Below are 20,366 nucleotides of genomic sequence, written 5' to 3'. Positions count from 1 at the left end.
AAGTTAAATGTAAGACACTTTAATAGGTTTCTCTATGCATCATTCCTTGTTTATGAAAACAATAACTAGATTACTTATGCTCAGAGTGAATAAAAATTCTGTGCTGGTAAAATTTGTTTTTTTTTTCAAAACTGAGTTACACAAAGTAGATTGTCAGCATTTTTATCCAATATACATGTATATTCATTTGAAATACAAAATGAAAAGACCAGAAGACAGACATTAGGCAGATTTGGCCACATGAGTAATTCAGAGCTAATTTATGCCAAAACCAGCTTGTCCCATGTGACCAGAAAACTGCGGGGGGGGGGGGGGGAGGAAGAGGGGAGAGAAAATGAATCTTGAGCAAGAACTGTAACTCCCTGTTTGATCTTGGCCGCAAGCTATAAACGAGCAAAGAAAAAGAGGTTTCTATCATTCAGGCTTAAGATCAAAACAAGGCAGCATAGTTTAAAGCTTTATTTAATCTAAAGATGGCATGTGCAGTCAAGGAATGAATTGAATAGTAAGTGGGACACTTATCTGCATCTTTGCTTAAGATGGTGTTAGAAACTTTATTATTTATAAACTGTCTTGTTTTCTGCAGAACAGTCAGGTGCAACCATACAAAAGACCTCCTATTTCCTAAGTTAGTCTGTGATTCCTTTTCAAGTCTTCCCTTAATAAGTCCAGGTTGGTTTTTTAAGCATTTGCTATATGAACTAGTTCTATGCATTGAAAATTCGCTTGCAGCAATTTAAAGTCAGATAGCGTGGACAGTATATGGCAAAAAGATCTTCTGAACAAAATATGAAAGTAAGAAGTGGGTCAACAAGTCTTTTTTTTAAGTCTGAAGTTAAAAATGAGTAATTCAGTAGTTTATTTGACTGTGTAAAGCATATAGTGAAGGTGCAGAAATTCTATTTGATATGTATGCTCCTTGTTGAATAACTCAATTTAATTTCCCCTACTAATCTGAAGGGAGCTATCAAACATTCTACCTTTACATGGTACATGGGGGTACATCAGACAATATCATTTAACTTCAGTTTTTACATATATTTAAAGGCACCTTCAAGCTTACTGGAAGGACATGACTTTACTCTTCCTATTTTGCAATGTAATTTTTTCACCTACAAAAGATTTGGGTAAGGTACATGAGACCTGCCTTCTATAGTGGGCTCTGCAACAGGCTTCATAAGTCACTTGGGCAAGTCACAGTCTTTCTATGCCTCAGTCTTTTTCTATAATATGAGGATTACATTTCCGCCTCACTGGAGTACTGCGAGGATAAACTCACTGTTTCTAAAGCATTTTGAAAAGTTTGGCTAGAAGGCACACAATGGATACACACTCTAAGGTGCCACAAGGACTCCTCGTTGTTTTTGCTAATACAGACTAACACAGCTACCCCTCTGAAACCTGACAAGCAAAATAGTAGTCTTTCTTTCAAATGAACTTTTTTTTAAAAAAATTATGTATTTCCATGAGAACAAAATGGCAGCAGAGCAGCCTTATTGAACCTATACAGCAAAATAGCTTGATTCAAGGTTGTGAGAACTGAATGAGGTCGTTTGAGTGCCTGGATTAGGCCCATAAAGAGTTGGCTTCCTTTGTCTCCATGTTACTTTCAGTTTTGAGGAATGATGTTAAAATTGCAGTTGCTAGGAAAGTTTTGTGCTGGTTGTAACAACACGGTATATAGCAGCACTTTAAAAAAATAAAGAGGGTGGGTCGGTGTTGGAAGGCAGTTGGAAGGTAGTGTCAGCATGAGATATTCTAGAAAAATAGATTCTGGGTGTGATGGGTTCCCCCTGGGGTGCCAACTGGAACGGGGGTACTACTGAGCCACACTGACCGACCAGCCTGGGCTCCCTTCACACTGCCAAGCCCTCTCCCAGACGTAATCAGCTCTGCATGGGGAGGCTACAGTGAAGGAACTGCCCAGCTACTCAAGTGCACACCCCCCTCTGGAGTATAAACCCAAAATTATACCGTCTTGCACTGCACAGAGATTTGTACAGCGTAAGCTCATGAAATTTTCCCCCTCCCTCAATGTGGTGAGGGATATGCAATAGCTTTCTGCCCCAAGTTATGATTCTCAAACACTGGTTTCAGACAAAGCAAAAACCAGTTTATTAACCACAACAGATAGATTTTAAGTGATTATAAGGAATAGCAAACAGATCAAAGCAGATTACCTAGCAAACAAACAAAACACGCAAACAAAGCTTAATATACAAAAGAGATTGGATATGAGTAGCAAATTCTCACCCTAAATGATGATTCAAGCAGCCTGCAGAGATTCTTAAGGGGCCATCTGCATTTGCTTACAGCTTAAAAACCCCAGGTATTCCTTTCACAGGCTAAAAATCCCTTTAGCCTGGGTCCAGCACTTCCCCCCAGTTCAGTCCTTGTTCGTCAGGTGTTTTCAAGAGTCTCTTTAGGGCAGGGAGTCAGTGAAGAATCATGATGATGTCACTCCCCTTCCTTAAATAGCTTTTGTATATGGCGGGAACCCTTTGTCTCAAAACTTGATTCCTACGCCAGTCAGTGGAAAAACACTGGTATTCCAAGATGGAATGGAACACCAGGTGAACTGGTTACATGTCCCTGTAGTGCCACAGCAGCCATTGCTCAGAGGCCATTTGTAGCATCCTCAGGAAGACCCCAGGGGGGAAATAAGCTCCTTCTAAGACTTATTGTTTTCTCCCTAATGGTTCATTAACTTGAATGGGCCCTTCCCAGCCAGCCATCTAGACTGACAGCCTTTTGCCTAGTGAGCGTTTCCCAGGTGTAAACACATTTGTGATACAGATACATTGTCAATATTCCTAAGTTCAGATACAAAATGACACATGCATACAAACAGGATAATCATATTCATAAATCATAACCTTTCCAATGATAGCTCACATGATCCATCTTACATAAAATACATCAGAAGTATGCCATAATTTAAATTTTTTAGAGTGTTTAGCAGGATCATTTGGCTCCAGGCTGCTTCCAGAGGGAATCTCTTTTGCAAGGGACAGGTAAATGTTTTTTTTTTAGATATTTCAGAATTCCTTAAACAGAACAAGGCCAATTTCTCCACATGAATAAAGCAAAGTTATTTTATGGTACTGTATTAACTTCTTGTACAGATCTCCTCCTCCCTAACAAAGGATAGCCTTCACAGAAGTAACTGCAGAAGGGGGAGGAATTAAAAAATTAAAAACCACACAGGATTATGTTTCTCTAGTTCAGCCATCCTGGGTGAGAGGGGGTTTGGGATGCTGTAGAGGTGTGAACAGTGGTCTGTAGAGATAGAATATCAGGGAGAATTAATCCCTAATACTGTAGATCTCCAAACGCAACTTTTGTGTTTTGCTAGTACTTCCCTCCCCATTGGCTGACCAACTTCTGAGCCATGCTCCCATTGCCTCTTCACTGTAGCTGCATATTCTGACATCTCCTGTGGAGCAACATTACCATGAAGTTGGGGTTTAATCTCAGAGTGAAGGATTAGAAGAAACTCAGTGGGGGGAGAGGAGGGGGGGAGGAGAGATCCTTAGGTATTGCAAACTGTCATAGCTTTCTGGAGTTCTGACTGTTTACATCAGCTGAGGATCTGCCCCATGATGTGGAACTGCTATTACCCATTTCCATGTGTACCTGCTAATTTCTATGCACCTTTCTACCTTCCATCCATATAAACAGAGATAAATATGTACCTCAGTCTTTAAATTAGTTCAATGAACAAATAAACTGGAATTTGCTGGTCCAGGATCACCATGTTCCCAGATTATACTAGAATGCTACTTTAACCAACAAGACTTTTTCTAGAAAGTATTGAATGGACAAGATTTCTCATCTAAAACTCCAGAACAGTCATCTGTTTTTGAAGATAATAAAACTACTAAAAGAGTCCTGAAAACAAGTTATGGTGAAAGTCAGAAACTCCAAAATCATGTTTATGATGACAAAAGAAATATTTATGAAAATAAATGAGAAGATGGCATATGATTAAAGAACATATTGAAAGAGCTGCACTAAATCCTAACCGCGTGAATCCCATTATTATTAAGAGCTGCACAGCTAAAACCTTCAACAACTTTGAAAGTTTACTGATGGGGTAGAACAAATAAATACAATAATCAGGGTTCCAAGTATTAACTTTTACATAGGAAATCAAAATGATACAATGGATTGTTATATTGGTGACCTACCTGTCTATATATCATATATAGCACACTTAATAAACAGAAGCAAAGTACAGTATTTTTTATTCCATATTCATAACATTTTTCTATAACAGATATTGCTCACTGCACCAAACCAATTGTACAACATAGGTGTAATAGAGTTTTTCACTGGATTATAATAATGACTCTGCTAGGTAACAAGTACGAAGGCAAACTTTTGTTCATTATCTAACGGAAAGAAAATAATAGACACTTACTATCACAGAACAATCAAACTTTGTGCCACTAATTGTGGTTGAAAATATCTGGCATCTATGCAATCCCAGCACATGTGCCTAAAAGTACCAACTCCTGAGTTAGTCAGCTGTGATGTTTTAATATTTTCTCTTTTGTATAATCTTTTATGTAATATATAAATCTATTGGTGTTTTTTTGCAGGGGGCAAAAGATGAGCAGGGTGGTCAAACAGGTGGAGGCAGAGTAAGGAAGGGCAGATAGGCAAAATCAGGGATAGAGGATAGGAGCTGGGGTTAAAAAAGGAATAGAGGCACTGCTAGAGAGTGATGGAAGGGGACTACTGCAGATTATAGAGAGGTAGAGAATATAAAATGGAGTGAGCAATCTGCAGTGTTTGCAGAAATAGGATGTAGGTGACAGAAGGGCTCCTCCCCCTCTCCCCACAAGCTGAACAGCACATCTCAGCACCCACTTCTCAGGTCCAGCAGGGAGGGTAAGGAGGGGGGTGGGGGAGACATGGGGTAGTCAGGGCTATAAACTCCACTGAAAACTATATTTTTGTTAGTTCTCAGTAGAGTGTGTAGCCTGCTCAGTAAAAAGAAAATGAAGCAGGGGTCCCATACAACATTCCCTCTACATTTGTTACAGAAATTGAAATATACGGAGTGAATGAGGTGGGAAGAAAAGGGATAGCCTCATGATCAAGGCAGTTGAAAGCTGCCCTTGGGCACTGGATTCTATCCCTGCCTCAGCCACAAGAGTTTCTACATGATGTTGGGCAAATCACTTAAAGCAAGCTTTTCAAAGATGGTCACAAACTGTGTATTTTCTTGGTGCTTAATTTGAGACCCTGTAGTCTGATTTGCAAAAACACTCTCAGCTGCAAGTGAAGTTAATGGAAGCTGTGCTTTTAACATATAAAGTGCTACACAATGCTAAGTATTTTGAAAAATCAGGTCTTAAGCAGCTCAAATTGGACAACCAAAATTATTGCAAACCTTTTACCTTAATCTTCCTGTGCCTGGGTTCCTACTCTATAAAATGGGGATACTAGCTCCTCATCTCACAAGAGTATTACGAGAATAATTTAATGTTTGTGAAGCATGCAGATACTACAGAGAAGAGAGCCATACAAAAGCTCATGAAGAAACTAATAATTCTGTCTTCAGAGCATGGTTTGAATAGCATGAAGTAAATAAGACATGGAGTCACATGAGGATATAACAAAATATTAAATAGCTGCTCACTCAGTCAGCACTGGTCATTCGGTGGACTGAATGAGTCAGGGGTCTTGTGGAAAAAGTACAATGTGATTAGATAATTAAAGACTGAATCATACCACATACACACAAGGAGGCTGTATTAAGGTTGCACAGGCAACCTTAATGCTGGCACTTCCTAAATTTTGAATGCTTCACTTTGCAACCTTCATCTTCCCTTAATGTAGTTTTTTGTGTGTGTAATAACACATATTTGCATATATAGTTTGAATGTATAGAATACAGTATAGTCTGAATTCTCAATCATGTGTTGCTAAAATTTGGCTATGTCTGAGTGCACACTAGACTATTAATGTTTAGTTTTTCTAACAAAATGGTAAATATAATTGCAAATGTTTATAACTGGAGTAGGAATCAAACAAGTAGCTTAATGAGCAACTATGCTTGACATTAAAATTCTGTTTATAGACTCTGATCCTGCATAGTAGTCTCTTAATATATTATTTATGCTGCTTTGGAACCTTTTCAAATAAATATGAAGTTCAAAACAATGCAGATGAAAACTAAACTAATTTTGATCTTCAACTATATATGACAAATCCAAAATCAGATTGGCTGTCTCCACTGCCACTTGCAGACCACTACATTTTGCAGTAAAACAGTCCAGTACAAGATCGTCAGTGGAGTTTATAGAAGGCTCATTAGAGCAGATTTGTGGAGTAAAAGGGATACATTGGCTTCGTAAAACTGTCCAGTTGAGATTCTGCTGGTTATTGTAAATCCCACAACCACACTTCAAAACTAAATCTGACCAGTTACAGTCAGAGGGAAAACCTGATTGAACAGACCAAAAATGTCCATAAACCATGTCAGTAAGAATTTCACCATCATCGTGCTCCAGGCAGCAAGCTACACACTCCAGCGAGTGGCAAAAGGCATCAGCAACCAACTGGTATTGTGTCCGAGAACAATCTATGGCTTTCAAAACACTAGTAGGAAGGGTAAAACTCTAAAAAGATAAAATAATACAAATAATTAGACAACTGTAAATATGTGTACTTTGCACAAACAGGAAAACAAACTAGTAAACAGCTTATTTATTACTGAGCACACACAAAATAGTCTCCTACCAAACTACGGGATAATAGCTTTGCTGTTTTTAATAAAAGCAATTTTCCCTCTCTTGGTATTAACACCTCCTCATCAATTATTGGGAGTGGACGACATCCACCCTGACCCGAAATTGGTCTTCAACATTGGTTCTCCGCTTGTAAGGTAACTCCCTTCTCTTCATGTGCCAATATATATTTATGCCTGTATTTGTAATTTTCACTCAATGCATCTGAAGAAGTGGGTTTTTTATCCATGAAAGCTTATGCCCAAATAAATTTGTTAGTCTTTAAGGTGCCACCGGACTCCTCGTTGTTTTTGTTTTTAACAAGCAGTCCAAGTTAACATTTTTAACTGAGGAAAAAATTGTTAATGTGATGGCACAATTCAAATATAAAAGGTTTCCCACAAGTAAAATCAAAGCCAAAAAAGTCTTATCCTTATTAGCATTCAAGACAAAATAATTCTGTACACTCTTGTTTTCAATTAAATATTATAGGAATAAAATGAATGAACTTTTGCTACGGTAAATGGAAATCTGAAGACCTGTTAAAGAATAAAAATACAGTATTTCTTACGTAATAAGTCCTGAGGCAGTATTTATCAGCACATTAAAATCTCATACGATTTCATTTTATATTAGTCATTCTTTGGAAAATAAAATGCAACACTCAATGTCAACTGAATCTGCTAAAGACAAGTGAGATGCTTCAACTCTGTTCGTAATCCCATATAAACTAAATTCCTTGTCATCTTAAGTGAATTAAGCAGTTTTAAATATCCTCTCAAGGCCTTACATACCTTGTGTCTTATGTATGAGGCCAAATGAGTTTCTGTGCAGCCACCTCCTAACAGTGCCAATGGTTGCTTGATTGTTAGTTGTAAGACATGTTCTGCAGTTTGACATGCAAGCTGAAGAGCAAGAAAAAATTGTCATTGCATATATCACTAAAGCAGGAAAAAAATCTTGTTTTAAAAAGGTTTAAAAATTTTGTTTTTTAGGATATACTTTTAAAGTGCAGTTCTTCTCTAAGACGTGTAAATGTACAGATGGCACTTGCTTACTCGCAGATCTGCTCTGCGTGATTTCAGTATCATAGCTGCTTACATAGTGAACAAACAAGCTTTTGGTATTCACGCTGCTTAACATTGCAGATCACAGCCAAGAGCGCTGCATTCTGTTCCTCATTTTGCATAATCAAAATTACAGTACTTACTAAGTTTCAATCAGTTACAAACATGGAGCCCCATGTCAGCATAGAACCACACTTTAACTATCTAAATTACTCAAGTGTGAGTGTTTCCAAGTGAAGTGTCAGCAGTGACCCTGAAGCTTTCCTCACACAACGGAGAAAAAGTGAAATAACATCCTCCATTTCTTTCCAAAGTGGTGGCCTCTGAAAAGGGGAAGAAATAACTATGTGCAAAATGGTGTGGAAAAAATTCTTTGTTTCTGCTGTATTCATTGAGATGGGCTGGTGATCAAGGAAAAGTCTTCTGGTTATAGTGACTGAAACTGTTAATAAACCTTTCGTCACACAATGCTCTCCCAACCTTCTCCCTTCAGAAGAATATACATTTTTATTAGATATTTTGAAAAACTTTGCCTACCTTCAGCTCATCCCATGCCATTTCATTTCTGTTACAGAGTATCAAGCTGCAGACAAGTGTGTCATTGGGAATTAGATGCAAGAAATGTTTTGAAACAAAACTCTCAGTGCTCAAGTCCTTCAGACTGCCATAACAAGCAGGAGATACAGAATGTAGGGCAGCAATGGGCTGTGAACCTGTACAATTAAGAAAAAGCAAAGAACAGCATCTATTATCTTATCAGAATAGCTGTCTACTGTGTATTGTAGAACATGGACTGAAAGGTTGTTTTGCTTATATTTTAAAGTTACAAATGCTTTTCAAGACATATTCATGTAAATTTTCAAACAATGATGGAAGTCATGCAGACACAAACCAGTACAGTGATTTGAAAATATAGGTTCTGGTACTAGTTAATTATAAAAGTAGGAATTTTATTATTTAGATTAGGCAATTTAAAAAGGCTGCATCTGTAAGCAATGTTTACCATGGGACTCTAGCCTGGAGTGCTGTAAGCAGCATCCATGCGTCAGCTTTAGAGCTGGCCAGAAAAAGTTCTCATTAATGTTTGAAAAATCTGGTTTCTAACCAGCTGTGGCCATATTCTGCTAGTCTCACTGGTGACATGTCTTGCTCAGATTGGAAAGGTAGATTGAAAAGACTGGAGAAAAAGAATTTCTGCTGCACAGAATGGCAAGCAAAGAGATTTAAAATTATAACACTGAACTTCTTAGTTTTCAAGCTTTTAATTAAAACTTTATAAATATTGTATTTAAGGAGAAAAAATAATTACCCTTAACTTGACTTTACCAAAGTTGCCTGGGAATATAATTTTCTGAACCTTCACTTCCCACCTTTTTTTTTTTTCTTCTTCCCCAAATAGAAATAATTTTAAATCTGTTTTCTCATTAAAGGTTTCATCTTTATGATAGTCATATATTTCATTCTCTTAAAAGATCCAGTGACTTGCCCTCTTGAGGGTTTTGTATGTTGGTAAGTTATAGCAAAATAGCTGAACCAATTTCAATGAAAGACTCGAGAATTGCCAAGATGCAATCTGGCTGCAGCAGAGATTAAAAGAAAACAGGAACTCAAGTTACAACATATGAACATGAACTAAGACTTCAGCTGGGCTAGTAGTTTAAAATGTGTTGGACCTATTAAATAGGTATAAACTTTTTTGTAAAACAAATGACATTTGATTTAAAATAATGAAAGCATTACTGTAAGCATTTTCCCATTGTAACTTTGTACCTCCTGCCTCACCATTACCAGATTATGGCTTTTCATAACAGTATCCCTATTTATTTCTTTATGAACAGTGGCACACAAATAGTGGACCCAAATTGGACCTAGCCTAAAGTTGTTATAAGTTAGTGAAGGAAGCTTCTAAACTGATGCCGATACTTGAGATGAGTGTATTACAAGTACCTAGATGTTTAAACTGATGGGGAAAGCCACCATGTTGTATAACATCAAAAACATCTGTTCAGTAGCACCAGGTAACCACTATGCTTGGTATGCAAACTTTTGGCATTTTGATTAACTAAAAACAGAGGGGGAAATGTTTGATGGTTACAAAAAATGTGAAGATTTTATTTTCAATCTTGACAGTGTAGTAGTGGAGTGTATTTGGCAATGCTATTTTTATATTAATTAAAGTCTTTATCTCCTGAGACTGTTCTATTTTTAGCCAGGAAAATGGCTACTGGTTCATAAAGGTAAAGGAACACCAGAAATCTTAAAAGTTAATGAGAAATAAGAGCACAGCTCTTACAGTATCTAGCAACACAGAAAGAATTTGGTTTCTGTCTGTAACTTTTTCCAATCGTTCAGGACTAAAGTACTTTGAAAGTTAACTAATCCTGAAAAAGTCTGAATTGTTTCAAAGCTTTTCTAAGGATGGCAAGTCCTGACATATTAGACCCTAATCATATAATTCTTATGTTTCTCTTTCCCCACCCTTGGACACACAGACTCCAATTCTACTCACAACTCTGACATTATAGCAGCTGAATTTAATGTTTTACCATCTGAAGCTAGGTCCTACATTTTCAAATAGTACTGTATAAATGTACAGCAGTGTTTTCTATCTATAACTGTTGTCACAGCTATCATGACACTAAAATTTTTGAACCTGAAGTGGAGAGGAAAGGAAAATAGTAATTGGAATGTCATTTTGTGATTTGAAATCAACACCACAAATGACTAGGAGCAATTTCTATACATATATTTAGAAAGATGAGATTCTTCTTACTTTTCACTAGCAAATCTCACCATTTTTAGTCTTGGTATTTCACAAAACATACTTAACTATTGTAACCATCTAGCCGTGCTTTTTTAGTACTGGTTCAGGAATGATAGCACATCTTGGCTCATGAGCAGTACAACTTTTATTTCCTTGATAACAACATTACTTGCCAGTGGAATTTTTTTTTAAAGGGTCTCTATTTTACAGTATATGAGCTATACATCGAGTGTTTATACCAAATAATTAAATCTTCCATTATTGTTTAATGTTATATAAAACACAGGGTTTAGACCTTGATTCTATCTGCTCTAGGTAACAGAGTGGGTAATTGTCTTGTAAATATCATTTATTGTGCTTCTGTAGACACATGCAGTAATGACTTTTACGAAACAACTTATAGGATATGGCCACATATGTGAAGGCAGGATCAAGCTCTCTTTGCCAAAGAGTTTGAAATAAAGATGTATATCATGAGATTCTAGTTTGTTGGATTTCAAACAGTACACTATTCAATCTTAGCAAATTGATGATACATAAGATACATCCATCTCAGATACAGGAAAGATGGATTACCATCTTACTTTATGACATTTCTATGTTTCCTTTGAGACCAATGTTATGGATGCCATGTACAAAGTTCATTTATTACCTGTCATTTGACTCAGGGGCTCCATCATAGATACTCCAATTCTGTCTATAGTGATGACATGGTGCTCTTTCAGGTATTGTTTCAAAGATGGGTGGATAACTTTCTGGCACACTACAAGGCCTACTCGGTCATTAACCAACTGCTTTCCTAAATTAAGCAACTGATCCAATACTGCTACTTCTAGAGAAATTCCATGATGGACAATTACAGTTCCTTCTCCAATATTGGAAAGGTCTCCTGACAAAGAGATACAGAAGAGTGCCATCTTGATAGTGCTTGAAGAAACTCTTTTGACAGGAAACGTTCTTGCCAATTGAAATTCTGGTACTTCTATTAGTAGTCCAGGTAATACAGTAGAATCCATAACTCTTTTTTCCTTCACAGGAACAATTACACACTTTCCTAAAACATTAGTTTCAATGGTATGCGGAATTGTAACCAAAAAAGCCTTTAAAACCAATGTGCTGAGGTGATTGGCTTCTGTTTTGTTAAGCATGCAGGCAGGTTTGCTTGCTAATATGCTACGTACCAAAGAAAGAAGAGTCTTAATACTGTCAAAATCCACCGATATTCGGCAACCACAGGCCTCAGACTTGAGATAGTCAGTACATAAGCTCAAAAGATGTCTACTTATTTTAGTGACAGTACAGGGCGCAAAGTTTATTCTTTGAAAATTTTCAACCAAGCTACAGCAAAGAATGGCTGTAAATAAGCCACAGTCGCTGAAGCGTGATATATGATTCTGTACAGAGGCTGTCAGAACCTTTAATACTGGATGGGTGATAGAAAGGCCACCAAGCAAGGCAGAAGATTGTGAAGTTGTGCGAACATAGCCTCCCATACCATTGTGGAGCTGTTTGAGTCTACCAGTAGGGCCATAGCAAGACTTTACTATTCCACTTAACACAGACAGAGAGAAACTAACTCTCTCTTTAGTTAGAGGTTCATTAGTACACAATGAAGGCTTTTTAGCTTCAATGCGAGACATCCTCAAGAAAAGATTTTCATTCTGACCAACGAAATTTCAAGTTTATTCCATTTTCCTTGAATCCATAAATTATGGATGTTTTAATCTACAGAAGTATATTTTTACTCTTTGTAACCAAGCACATTATAAAAGAGAAACCTTGCATACAGAATGACAACTATGTCCATGTAGCTGTTCATAGTTTAATATTTAACAAATTATACAACTATAAGTGATAAGTTAATATGTGATGATTGCAGAAAATTACTTCATTCTCCAAGATCCTTTTGTTTAATTTCCAAGGCTGATTTAGCAGAGTTCTTTGCAGCTCTTTGTATAAAATAGGTACCAAGATGAACACCCAGAAATGAAAGCCCTGCCACAAGCAGCCAGTTCTTTTTAATCCAGCTAGTTTTTCTCATTTTTTCTTTTGATGGTAAGATTGCAGATGCAAACTTTCAAGGTTAATTATACCTACAATAAAGAAATAACAGGATATTAGTATAACCTTTTATACAATATATTGTATAGTGACTACAACTGTCTCTTATGAGAAATCAGATTGTATCTATGTTAATAATCAATAACTGAGCAAATCAGCATTGATTTAAGGCAAGACCACTAATTTGGCACCTTTATTCTTCCCCAAACACAGTGTGCATGCATGCACACGCAAACACTTAACTGTACTACGTTTTAATAGGGCTGTCAACATCTGCTGGGTCATCATCCAAGACTGCTATAACATGAAATATATGGCACAATGCGGGTAAAACAGAGCAGGGGACACACAATTCTCCTCCAATTTAATTAATACATTATTTTTGTAATAAGTGTCATCAACATGGAAGCATGTCCTCTGCAATGGTGGCCGAAGCATGAAGGGGCATATGAATATTTAGCATATCTGGCATGTAAATACCTTGCAATGCCAGATCTCACTTTCTGGTGACACTGTAAATACAAAGACGGCAGCATTATCTCCTGTAAATGTAAACAAACTTGTTTGTCTTAGAGATTGGCTGAACAAGAAGTAGGACTGAGTGGACTTGTAGGCTCTGAAGTTTTACATTGTTTTGTTTTTGAGTGCAGTTATGTAACAAAAAAAATCTACCTTTGTAAGGTGCACTTTCACGACAAAGAGACTGCTCTACAGTACTTGTACGAGGTGAATTAAAAATATTATTTTTTGTTTATGATGTTTACAGTACAAATATTTATAATAATAATATACACTTTGATTTCAGTTACAACACAGAACACAATATATATGAAAATGCAGAAAAACATCCAAAATATTTAATAAATTTCAACTGGTATTCTATTGTTTAACTGTGCAATTAAAACGGCGATTAATTTTTTTGAGTTAATCGCATGAGTTAATGTCAATTAATCGAAAGCCCTACTTTTTAACTGAGATGAGAAAACCTGCTACAGTTAAATATAGTGCAGGAAGGCACTGCTCAAACACTTATGCATTTCTGCCAGTTAACCTCTTCAATGACGACTTGTAATATCCATCCCATTTTACCCAAGTCTTCAAAGAGCAGGCCCTTACCAACTGTAACAGATTGTGCTAAAATATGAGTCTATATTGATTTTGATAACCTCATTTTACTTTAGATCTATACAGGTAAGAAGCTAGTACATTAATACCAACCTCCCTAAATGTGCAATCACTTCAAAACAAAATGTTTTCTTGTGTTCAGAAGTCTAGGAACTCATTCCCTTTTTTATGGGGGTCGGGGGCATAGAATGGCCCTTTAACTTGTAGCCTGTGACACCTTGACATGTTTAAATTTACACACTTTTCTCCGCTCACTTCTAAATACTTCAAAATTTAAAGGTGTTATTTTTAAATTTAAAATTAATATTCTTTGAGCTATTGTAATCATCCACCATTTTATCACTCAGTGGCTTACACTTCCGAAACCTTGTTCAAGACATGTTTAAATCCTTAAATCACATCAAACTGGTGGAAAACAAAATACCAAGCTAGTAATAAAAATAATTCAGACTAAAATTATGTAATTAAATTGTTGCACAAGATGTTAAATATAAGGATTTTAAATATACTGTGCTGTGAATTGAGATTAAGTGATACATTCATTTGAAAACATTTAATTATCCCTAAGCTAACAACACTGATAATGTTATTTCTTTAATAGTATATCTCACTTATTCCTACTTAGTAAGAATTTAAATACTATTCTGGAGTGGGAAAGGACTGATTCTATGAGTGGGGAATCCTGGCCTCATTGTAGTCAATCGGAGTTTTACGATTAACTTCATTTAAACCAGAATTTTACCCTATATATCTAGGTTTATAGTTAGTGACTTACATAGTTTTTCAAAAACAATGAAGTGCTTTAGTTATGTGCCAAAAGTCCTTAAAAACAATAGTATCTATACCTACCTATGCATTTATATAACATAACTATATTATCTAGACATCTCTTGCACAAGTTTTTCTAAACATATTTGTTTGGTTTTCATTTTCCTCCAAAGTACTAATGGCTAGCTCTATTCTACTGTAACTTGCAGAACGCATTATTTTATGAAGCTACAACTGTCACTGAGCCATGTTTGTTGGTAGAGTTGACCCTCTTGGACTTGCACACGTTTATTAGATGGACTTTAAAAGCCTTTTTAAGATAATAATAAAATAACTTGAAGCCATATAATAAAAGTCACTTAGCTGAACACTTATAGGCTAATTCCATAGTCTAGCAGGATTTACCTGCAGTTTTGAAAACACAGACTGATGGATTTTCGAGTGTAATAGCAGAATGGGAGCTATACACAAGAAAAAGGAAAAGAGTAATTTATGTACTGAATTGCCTTCTAACTCCTGCTATGTGGTGTATTCAGTACTTAACGGTAGGGTTAACTCACTTTCTGAAATATTAAACAGAAAGAAAAGGCTAGAAGGTAATCTATAACAAGATTATAATTGTTAGAAATTTGATTATCATATGAATTATATACTACATTAAATATTTCAGTCTGGCTAGGTAGGGAACTTACCTTTTATATATAGTACTACTGTTATTTTCCTTTTTTTTGACTTTCATGTTGCATCACATATGTCACAATGCCAGGTTCTGGTGCATAGTCCTCTCTTTTTGTTTGGAAAATAGAATTGGACTTGATGTTAAACCACCCCCAGTGTATCAGCCCAAGGCTAGCTCCCATAACAATCAAAACTTTGTAGTTCTTCCAGATGGTTTTAAGGCCCATACTGGCATCTACCTATGTAAAGACAGTTGATCATTTTATTTTAAACATGTTCCAATAAATATTTCTCCCCAACCACTACAATAGCACAGTACAGCCAAACCTGAATGTTAACATTTTTAATTATATTGCAGCATGCCAAATGATTAAGAACAAAAAGTGACAGAAGGAAGCCTTGCTTAGTGAACTTTAAAATTGTCTTTAAAAATAACCTCAGTTCAGATACCTAAAAAGAAATGCTAATTGCTGTACTCGTTTCCCATGCAGTTATAAGCTATACTGGATAATTACTTCCATTTTGTTGGGGTTGTGCTGCTTTAACTATACCAATTTTGTGTGTAAAACTTTTTTCTTTTTCAAAGAAGACTGAAAGGGTATACAACAGTATAAGATCTGCAAGGATCATAAGACTTTGCACTTATCATTCATAAATCTCAAAGCGCTTTTCAAAGGTTTTACAAAGGAAGAAACTGAGGCACATCAGCCCCAATTCTGCAAACACATACACACCCATGTGAGTGTTGCAAGATCATGGTAACAGAAACTAAAGGTATGTCTACACTATAAAAAAAACAAAACAAAACAAAAATCTCAAACCCAACAGCATTCACTCTCAGAGGCTGGGTCAACTGACTTGGGCTCATGCTATGTGGGTACAAAATAGTTGTGTACACATTCCCGCTTGGGCTCTGAAACCTGGTGAAGGGGATGGGTCTCAGGGCCTCGGTGGGAATGTCTACATAGCTATTTTTACCTCCATAGTGTGAACCCAAATCACTTGATTCACACTCCAGGACTGGCTGCTATGGGTTTTGGGTTTTCTTTGCAGTGAAGACACATCCTAAGTGACTTCCCGCAAGTGTCACTGCACCTCAGTGGCAGTTGGAAATAAAATCCAGGTCTCCCGAACCCAGATTTTAAGCTCTTAGTCGGGGTCTCATTATTTTTCAGTAATAAGCTTCTTGTGCTACATTTACTTCTGGGGGAATTCTGCACCACTGCAGACACACAGAATTCATGTGTCACGCAGAATTTTTTCCCCGCAAAAAATACATTCTGTCAGAAAGGTGCTGAAGTTACTCCTTTCACCCATCAGGGGCCGCTGTTGCACCAGAACAGAGCAGCCACTCCCAGCACAAGTAGCCCCAGCTGAGGACAGGAAAGAGAAAGAGGCTGCATTCCTCACAGCGCCCTGCCTATGGGGCCAGGTCAGGAGGCATGGGATATGGGGGACGGGCACATGGGGCTGCTGTGGGGTCACAGACTGGGGTTCAAAAGGTCTGGGGGGGACTGATTGGGGCAGGGGCTGAATGGGAGTGGGGGTGCAAGGACACAGAGGAAGGAAGGTGCAGGGGCACATGGGGAGGGTGTGGCTGAGTGAGGGTGCAAGGACTCATAGGGATGGGGGAAGGGTTGCAGGGCCACAGGGGAACAAGGGCAGATATGCCTGACTGAATGAGAGCACGCTAGGGTGTGCATGGTGGAGGCTCCCTAGCAATCCCTTCTCACCCCAAAAAAGCCTGTTCCATACTTCTCCCACCCACACCCAACAACTCTCCAAGTTCATACCAGGCTCCTTCCCAGCAATTACTCCCCTCTCCCCCAGCTCCTCGGTTACTCCTAACTCCCCCAAACCTTTGCACTGCTTCTGAGGGGTGTGGGAAATAAGTTTCTGTATTGTAGTTTAAATGAATTATTACTCAGAGTTCAGTATTAATATGTCTAGTAAGGAATTTATTCATCAAAAAACATTTCCTGAATCTTTTTTGTTGTCTTTATTGTTACAGATATAGTTGCCAAGAGGTATTTTGAAATAAATTACCAAAATAATTGAAACTGGCATGATTATATTGTTATTTTGACAAATAAAATATGAAGAATTTTAAAATATTGTGCACAGAATTTTTAATTTTTTTGGCACAGAATTCCCCCAGGAATATATATTGTACAAGATAATGGATTATTATTAGACAGGAACCTGAAAACAAAAATTATAGGGGCCCTGGTGTTTTTACTTTTTAACCCACTTTTCTGGGTGTGTTTTTTTTTTGGGGGGGGGTTGAGTGGAGGGTAGAAAGAAAGTAGGGGGAGAGGTAAGCAGCAACTCTTCTGGAGTAGAAAGAGGTTTGATGGGTTGTTGTAAAATAAGCCTGACCCCTAGAACTAGTCAGATCTTTCCCCCACAATGTCCTAATATTTTCAAATACCTTGAAACACTCCAAGGCCAGATCTGCATTTGAAAAGGTCTGCTGGAATTGCTGCAAACCCTCCTTGGGTAGATGCAGGAAAGAAGTACTTTGCCAATACAGTTTATACAATTTGGCAAGCTATACAGACCTAAGGCACTTTTATGCTGCTATAACTGCATCTACTGCAGGACTTTTGCAACTACAGAAATGTCACACACACTAAAATACACCCCTAATCAACACTGCTATATAGGCAAAAGTTTTATAGTGTAGAGCTGTTCTAAGACACAGATTGCATTATGACGGGCTCTGAGAATTGCTCAGGTATATAGTTAGTCTTCCTAACACTATACGTATGTCTATGTGGTAGAAGGATCTGGTGCTGATAAACACCTCCTCTGTAAAACACTTTGAAATCTATACACGACAAGCACCACATGAGAGCTAAACATTACCATCACCATGACTAGAACTGATTAAAAATAATCCAACAATTTCTCAATTCCCCCTCCTCCATAACATTTCAAAACACGATAAAAATCAGCCAGGTCTACTAATGTAGGAAATGCTGCTGTAAACTCAAAAAGACAGGGAGTGGAAGGAAGGGCAGTGTTTCTAAATCTGTGCAGTTTAGCAACCCTTCTTGACTGTGTGTTTTGGCAGCTTGCCACAGACTACTTGACACTAGTGGGCATATGAGTGGTGGCGTGCATGCAAGATTTTCTTTGCTTTAGATTGTAATAAAACTTTCTGTGCCTAGTGACCCGATTGCCTTTTTTTGAATCCCAAGGGAGGTTACAATCTAGTGGTTTGCAAAAGGCATTGGACTGGGATTCAGGAGACCTGGGTTGGATTTTGGCCTCAGGCACACGGGTCCTCTGTAACCCACTGTCTAGGGACTGCAGCTCAGGTGTGGGAAAGGAAACAAAAAAAAAACCCTGATAGGATATTGAACATACTGCAGTAATAGAGGCCATACAGTCCTACAGGTGGGTGGCTCCTAGGACTGGGACATCACTGGGGCTCTGAGGGGGCTCCAGGTTTTCTCTCATTCCCAAGTGCTTGCCTGGCTGGCTCTTGCTGACCGGCTCAGGATCAACTATGAGGGTCAGAAAGGAATCCCCCCCGGTCAGATTGGCAGGGACCTTGGGGCTTTTCTGCCTTTCTCTGCAGCACATGTAGGTCACTTGCCAGTATCATCTGTGCACGTGACTGAATCAGTTCCCTGCCATGGGGGCGGGGGTGTTGGGACACTGGTGAGCCCTGTCCCTCCTATTCTCTGCCCATGGCCCCTAATGGCCTAGTCCCGTGTCAGGTTCAGCGGGCGGCCCGTGACACACGGGGGGGTCAGAGCAGAGGCGCTGGTGACCCCCCCCCCCCGCTTGGGGCCCGCTCCCATTGACTTCACAGGGGCAGGATGTGACCCCAGAGAACAATCACTGCCCGCCCCCTACGAACAAATCAAGGCGGGGGGCCGGGGCGAGGAAGAGAACCAGCCGCCCCGCTGTAACCCTCAGCCGGGTTCCCTCTACCCACTCCCAGGAGGCATCAGCCCCACTCGGCCCCCCCGCCCCGCATCCTCCTCACCTCCACTCGCACACCACCCGCCAACTCCCCCTCACGGGGCGACCAACCGGCAGCAGCCAACGCCTGCCGCGCGCGCGCGCGCGCGAGAAACACAGGGTCACGGACCGTCCGAGAAGCCGGTGCAGGCCCTGTGCTAGGGAGAGGTGGTAGCCTGGCCAAACGCCTGTCTGACCACCCGGAGCTACTCTCCTCCCGGAAATAGCCTAACGGGCATTTCAAAATTATTCCTACTCAGGAAAATGCCCGGACAACGGGAACTGTTTAAAACATGTCGTCAGATCCCTCAGGCATCTGCATAGGCACCTATGTAATCCAAACCCTAACGGTCGGAAAAAGGCCAATTACATACGCTTTTTGTAATTCGTTTCTCCCGTGAGGGGGAATAATCGTCCCAAAGCCTCCCCATCCCTTTCCAATCGATTTAATTGGGTTAATTCGAATCTCCTCGCTTCCGTTGGACGTCCCCGGGGCATGTGACACCGGAGGGACACTCCGGGAAATACCCGGATGTCTGTGCGCGGTTGCCATTCCAAGTGTAATAAAGGCATGGGGTTCTTTGGTCACCATTTTGGATTGAGGCCAGGAGACGCCATATTGGATTGGGGCAGAGAGGCTCCATCGAGCGGCCATTTTGGATAGGGGCAGAGAAGCCGGTGGAGGCGACCGAGAGCGACACGCGCGGTGTGGGGTGGGGCTGGAGCGTGAGTATCTCCCCCCCCTTCCCCCGGAACCCGTTTAGCTCGGGCGGGTATGGCCCTGTTTCTACGGCAATATAATCTACTCCCCCAATAAACACCCCTCCCCCGCGCACCGCCAGGGGCCCCAGCCCCCGATGACCCCCCCCCCCACGCCTCTAGCTCTCGTCCATTCTGCGCACCCAGCCGTTGCCACTGCTTGGCTCAGTCCTGCCGCCTGCAGTGAATGGCCAATCCCTCACCTCTGGGCGCCGAGCCTTTTGCATTCACCCCCCCCCCCCCCCCCGTGCTGTCTGTTCCCTTGGCATTCACCCTGCAAACTGCCCCCACTGCTAGGGCTGCTTGCCTTTGTCGCATCCACCCCCCAAACCTGTCTCTGCTCCCTTTGCATTCACCCCCAAACCAGCCCACTGCTAGTGTTGCCTGTCCCCTTTGTATTCCCCCACCCGCAAACTTCCCTGCCTCCTT

General features: G+C 39.4%; 3 protein-coding genes and 1 long non-coding RNA gene across 10 annotated transcripts in view; 2 read left to right on the top strand and 2 right to left on the bottom strand.

Moving 5' to 3' along the window:
• The window catches only part of LOC311518103, a 41,524-nt gene extending 24,255 nt beyond the window's left edge, over positions 1 to 17,269 (top strand). The window contains exons 4-5 of the long non-coding RNA XR_014710894.1: positions 16,524 to 16,635; positions 17,215 to 17,269. This is a non-coding gene — a long non-coding RNA (uncharacterized lncRNA). The remainder of the gene's footprint in view (positions 1 to 16,523; positions 16,636 to 17,214) is intronic.
• On the bottom strand, positions 4,231 to 12,224 carry MKKS (MKKS centrosomal shuttling protein). The gene is made up of 4 exons (XM_084623557.1): positions 11,224 to 12,224; positions 8,345 to 8,520; positions 7,535 to 7,645; positions 4,231 to 6,632 (listed from the first exon to the last, which is right to left on the bottom strand). Exons 1-4 carry the CDS (start codon positions 12,209 to 12,211, stop codon positions 6,192 to 6,194), a joined length of 1,716 nt encoding a protein of 571 aa, XP_084479683.1. The 5' UTR covers positions 12,212 to 12,224; the 3' UTR covers positions 4,231 to 6,191.
• LOC311518105 (uncharacterized protein) lies at positions 12,454 to 19,362 on the bottom strand. 4 transcript variants are annotated; one of them, XM_084623565.1, is made up of 4 exons: positions 19,204 to 19,362; positions 15,218 to 15,442; positions 13,113 to 13,144; positions 12,454 to 12,664 (listed from the first exon to the last, which is right to left on the bottom strand). In XM_084623565.1, exon 4 carries the CDS (start codon positions 12,610 to 12,612, stop codon positions 12,460 to 12,462), a length of 153 nt encoding a protein of 50 aa, XP_084479691.1. In that variant the 5' UTR covers positions 12,613 to 12,664; positions 13,113 to 13,144; positions 15,218 to 15,442; positions 19,204 to 19,362; the 3' UTR covers positions 12,454 to 12,459. The 4 variants fall into 4 exon arrangements, with proteins under 4 accessions (XP_084479691.1, XP_084479690.1, XP_084479693.1 ...); XM_084623564.1 differs by lacking the exon at positions 13,113 to 13,144 and having other exon boundaries at positions 19,204 to 19,361; XM_084623567.1 differs by lacking the exon at positions 13,113 to 13,144 and having other exon boundaries at positions 15,218 to 15,311; positions 19,204 to 19,340.
• A 442-nt stretch (positions 19,363 to 19,804) lies between these two features.
• SLX4IP (SLX4 interacting protein) overlaps positions 19,805 to 20,366 on the top strand; it is a 126,648-nt gene continuing 126,086 nt past the window's right edge. For 2 of the 4 annotated variants that reach the window (XM_084623558.1, XM_084623561.1), the window contains exon 1: positions 19,805 to 19,904. The gene's annotated coding sequence lies outside the window, so the exon portion shown is untranslated. Of the gene's footprint in view, positions 19,952 to 20,366 lie in introns of all 4 variants that reach the window. The other 2 variants (XM_084623559.1, XM_084623560.1) reach the window with 2 other exon arrangements.

The sequence above is a fragment of the Lepidochelys olivacea genome, assembly GCF_965140295.1.
Source record: "Lepidochelys olivacea isolate rLepOli2 genome assembly, chromosome: 3".
In the NCBI taxonomy this organism is placed as follows: Eukaryota; Metazoa; Chordata; order Testudines; family Cheloniidae; genus Lepidochelys; species Lepidochelys olivacea.
Note: the sequence above shows the minus strand (reverse complement) of the source record. Positions and strands in the feature narration are given on the sequence as shown.